The sequence below is a fragment of the Impatiens glandulifera genome, chromosome 2, assembly GCF_907164915.1.
Source record: "Impatiens glandulifera chromosome 2, dImpGla2.1, whole genome shotgun sequence".
In the NCBI taxonomy this organism is placed as follows: Eukaryota; Viridiplantae; Streptophyta; class Magnoliopsida; order Ericales; family Balsaminaceae; genus Impatiens; species Impatiens glandulifera.
This window is the reverse complement of record NC_061863.1, coordinates 50,633,818-50,638,295: the sequence shown is the minus strand read 5'-3', so window position 1 is coordinate 50,638,295 and position 4,478 is coordinate 50,633,818. Positions and strand designations below refer to the sequence as shown.

The 4,478-nt window shown below is 33.1% G+C and overlaps 1 protein-coding gene across 1 annotated transcript; it reads right to left on the bottom strand.

The window, feature by feature from the left end:
- Nucleotides 1-239: 239 nt before the first annotated feature.
- On the bottom strand, nucleotides 240-3,187 carry LOC124926684. Its single transcript, XM_047466961.1, has 6 exons — nucleotides 2,436-3,187; nucleotides 2,166-2,354; nucleotides 1,954-2,091; nucleotides 1,839-1,859; nucleotides 1,119-1,744; nucleotides 240-1,037 (listed from the first exon to the last, which is right to left on the bottom strand). The coding sequence occupies exons 1-6, from the start codon at nucleotides 2,968-2,970 to the stop codon at nucleotides 381-383; spliced, it is 2,166 nt and encodes a 721-aa protein (XP_047322917.1). The 5' UTR covers nucleotides 2,971-3,187; the 3' UTR covers nucleotides 240-380.
- Nucleotides 3,188-4,478: the final 1,291 nt, after the last annotated feature.

The window sequence follows — 4,478 nt, the reverse complement described above, 5'->3', positions numbered from 1 at the left end:
TACTTGGTTTCTGTATTTATAAGTGATCGATCATCAACCCAAGAATAGATAGCATGAGCATAAAGTACGGTAAAGGTTAATCTCATTATAAATAGAAGAACAATGTCTACCTTATAATATGACTAGTCATATTATTACTTATTATTTTAAGCGAGTTGTTATTAAAAAGAATATGAATTATTCCAATGTTGTGTTGAATTGCATTAGGCATGCATGCAGGGTATTGTTCCCTTTATAAATTTCAAGGAATCTCAGGGCCGGGATGCCTAAAAACACATCAAATAAAAATAAAAATGACAAAGACAAAGACTCCATATATGGTGCCAAAAACATATTCGTAAAATTCATCATATGCATTATTATTATTGAGGATAATATGACTATTTCTTCTCGTACAAATACTTGGAAATGCCTTTGTAGGTCTTTTGTCTTCTATCCTTGTTGGTGCAAAAGAAGAGATATAGAAAGTAAATATAGTTAAATGTCAAGTACATGGCATCTATATAGACTAGGACAGCACACACACAAGGCCACCAGAAGAATGAATACCACTTACTGGTTTTCAATATCCCTTGCAACACGAAAACCTGGACACAAGTCAGCACCGTGAAGTTAGTAGCGTAGAACAGCGATGTCATTGCCAATACATATTTGAACGATAACGAAAAGAAGAATTCGTCGTATAGAAACCGCGACAACTGTATCGCCAGCTGGGACCCGAGGGCAAATATGGAGGCAAGGAGTGCAGCTGCTACGTAGATCATGAATCTTAAGAGATCCTGTTGGACTAAGCTTCCTTTTTGTTCAAAGATCGGTTTGCCATTATCCTTGTAACCTCCTGGAATTGTGAGTAGGGCAGAGTAATTTACTGTTCCAATTAGTGTCGCCACCAGCATCAGACCTTGGTTCATGTCCTTGGCTTCTGTCGCCGCTTCTTCTCTTAAGGTTTTATGTTTTGACTCAAAGAGTTCATTAGCTGTTAAACCCTCGGAGTTGCGATGCTCCTGTAGGTAAGGATAGCAATCTCTCTTGACAAACTGCATGAATGCATGCCACAAATAGTACTTTAAAACAAGAAGCTTAATATAATTTGTTTGTTTCTTTGTTTGTGTGCCTACCTTAAACCAAAATGTATCCCATGTCATGAAGTTATTCGGTCCGAAAAGCACCCCAGGACCCTTTCCACAATCAGCAGCAAGATGCCAAATTGTGTTTCCGAACCGATCAACTGCCATTCGCAACATATCCCAATCGATATGAGGACTCTTATTCAAGTACTCGTATAGATATATATTCTTACTCTCCGCCACCACGTGCAACACATTTCTTCCATCCTCATCCACCATAGCATTTGCAACATGAGGAGAATTCTCCACGATCAGCCTCACCAACTCTATTATCCCATTCCTAGCCGCTTCTATTAGAGGATTCGATGGGGCTTGTTTCTTTCTCGATGGTTCCCCGACCTTCTCCACATAGTCATACATCTCCATTACCCTCTTCTTCTTTCCATTCTCATTTGCTTCAACCGGAACCCTTTCCTCAACTTGCTCCAAGATTTCATTCCTAACTTGTAGACGAGACCGAATTTCAACTTGTGGTGCGTTACACAGGCTATTTTTATATTCGAAATTAGAAATGAGGCTCCATTTTTTCATTTCTTTTAGTATTAGCTCCTTCGCCAATATTTCCGCGTACAAATGTTTTTTCTTGGTATCGTATAATTCTCTAATAGCGGGGAAAGCTACAAGTAACATAACAACTAATTAATTAATTGAGAATAAAATGTCAACTTTTATATATTAAATGTGTTACAACAACTAATAAATACTACAAACCTGTGAAGATCTTCACATATCCTATGTATAATCAAGACACAAATCACAGAATTAATTAAATAAATTGAGAAATTAAGTTGCTCATATAAGTAGAAATAAACATTTTATACTTTACCAGAACATAATTTTGATAATAGAGTTGAGAATAAAGAATGAGAAGAAGAAAGATTGGCCTCATTAGGATCCTCTGCATCACTCGACGACAACAACGACAATGTCTTCTTCACAATATCACATTTCATCGGTGGAGCACCTGCTCGATATAATACAAAGTTATAAGGGTTTTGAAAAGCGAAATATTTTCGCATTAAATTAAAGAATACTTACAACAATAGATTAGAATTGCAATGAATTGTTGGGGGATGAAGGTTCCACGGCCCAAGTTAATAAATGTATATTGAGAGCCACTTCTGAAAGTATTTGGTTTTGAAGCCATAATGTGTAATGCTGTCATTCCTTCATTGTCACGTCTATCCGCAAGCTCTGGATATTCCTTTACTATTTTTAATGCAAAATCTATATACAAGTAACATATAACCATATTAATTAATTGTTTAACATATATATATAGTATATAACTAATTAATTAGTACGTACCATAATGTTCAGCCATGACAACTGCATGAAGAATGGTCCATCCATCCTTCCTTCCAAGTACCATAACATTATAATCTGAATTCTCCTTAAGAAAATAAAACAACTCCTCCCACCCATAAGCCGCGGCAACATAAGCAGGCGTCTCTCCCCAGCTGTTGCGAGCCAAACAGAGTTCCCGATGATTACGATCACCAACCTCCCCAATTAGAGCCTTGGCGGCATCCTTCTTGCCAAACCTAGCCGCTTGGTGCAAAGGGGTGTCCCCTATTTTGTTTCCCATTAGGAGCTGCTCGTTTGTCACCAACCGATCATTCAGGAGCATAGAAATCGCGTTGGCATTCCCATGCGACGCGAGTAAGTGGAGGAATGTGTTTCCTTGTTCGTCCATCGCGGGTACGTCCCCGTGTTTTATATGATCTTTCCAGTTTTGTTTTAGACAGGCAACCGAATTTGTACTGCTATTGGACACATGTTCGTATAGAAATGGGATCATAGTAGCAGTAGAAGCACTACTTGCATGGAAATGGGTGGACATTTTTGTTATTTAATTTAGGATTCTTTATGACTATTTGTGGGTGGAAGTGAAGTTGATCATACGGGACTCTATATATAATATATGTGTGGGAAAAAGGTAAAATACTATTATACCAATAAAAGCTAATGCAAGGGAAGAAAAGAATAAATTAATGCAATCTTTATGCAACTTAGAAGGAAGGAATTAATTAAATGAGGGCTTTAAAGTTGGAGGCAGAATATTTTAATGCATACATTCAAACAAAGAATATAATAATATAGATACTTCACTTCCACTTTCACTCTTCGTGGTCATTTAAAAAAAAAAAACTACTTTCAACTAATAAATTAAAGAGAAAGAAGCAAAAATGAAGAAAAATTTAACTAACCGATTTAGCAATTAGTTGCTTAATTGTTTGAAAAAGCAGTTGCTAAAGGTTTTATTATTAGAGGATAAACATTGACTTTTTTGTTTGGTTAATTTTTAAAAAATATATATTTTAATTAAGAGATAATTGATAAAAGAGTGGATGAAATGATATTTAATTATATAAAAAATAAAAATAAAAATCCTAACTAACCAGACCAATTTTACTAGAAGAAGTGACTAATTAAATATTATGCTCAAATTATCAGTTTTAAATATTAACTAGTTAGAATTTTGTATTATAAAATGTTAACAATATGACATTATTATACTATGATATTTTAAATATAAATTAATTATATTAAGAAAACTAACTCATAACAATATAATATATATATCTCAATGATATTCCATTTGAATTGTCTTGTTTGAGCTCATTTTTTCTGGTTTTATGTTAATTGACTTTTTAATGGAGGTGGGGTGATATTGTATATTGAAATAAAAAAATATTATAAATAAAATTAAATGTTTAATTTATTAAATGATTTATATTATAAATTAGTTTCGTGAAAAGAAATATTATTATAGATAAAAGTATTATTTTTGTAGTTTAAAAGAAATGGTATCCGGCTAAAATTTTCGTATATTTACAAGTTTTGATTCAAATTAGAACGTGTTTTTGCAAACGATTAGAGATGACCATGTATTAGTTAACAACAATATGGAGTTCTTTTAATAGAATACGAATGATATACTTTAAGTGAAGAATAACACATCAGTAGTTATAACAGGGATAATTAGAGGGATTTTTGGAATTCATAATGAACGAAAACCTAATTTACTTGATGAACATCGATCATTGATTGTACGCAGTTTTTTTTTTTGTATTTTCTTGTTTATGTTGATTAATAGAGAATGTAGATTTATAATATCATTTTCCATTGGTCTAATTATTTTTTTGCAAATCGGAGTGATTGAAAAAATATTTGAGATTTATATGATGCTATTGGTTGTACCATATTGAGGTCCATATATAAAGATATCAACCATATTATGAATTTAATTTTAAAAATACAAAGAAATACAAAACATGATTAGGACGGGTACTTGACATTCACATAAGAAGTCGAACAAATATATTGTTTCAATTTATTAAGAGTAAA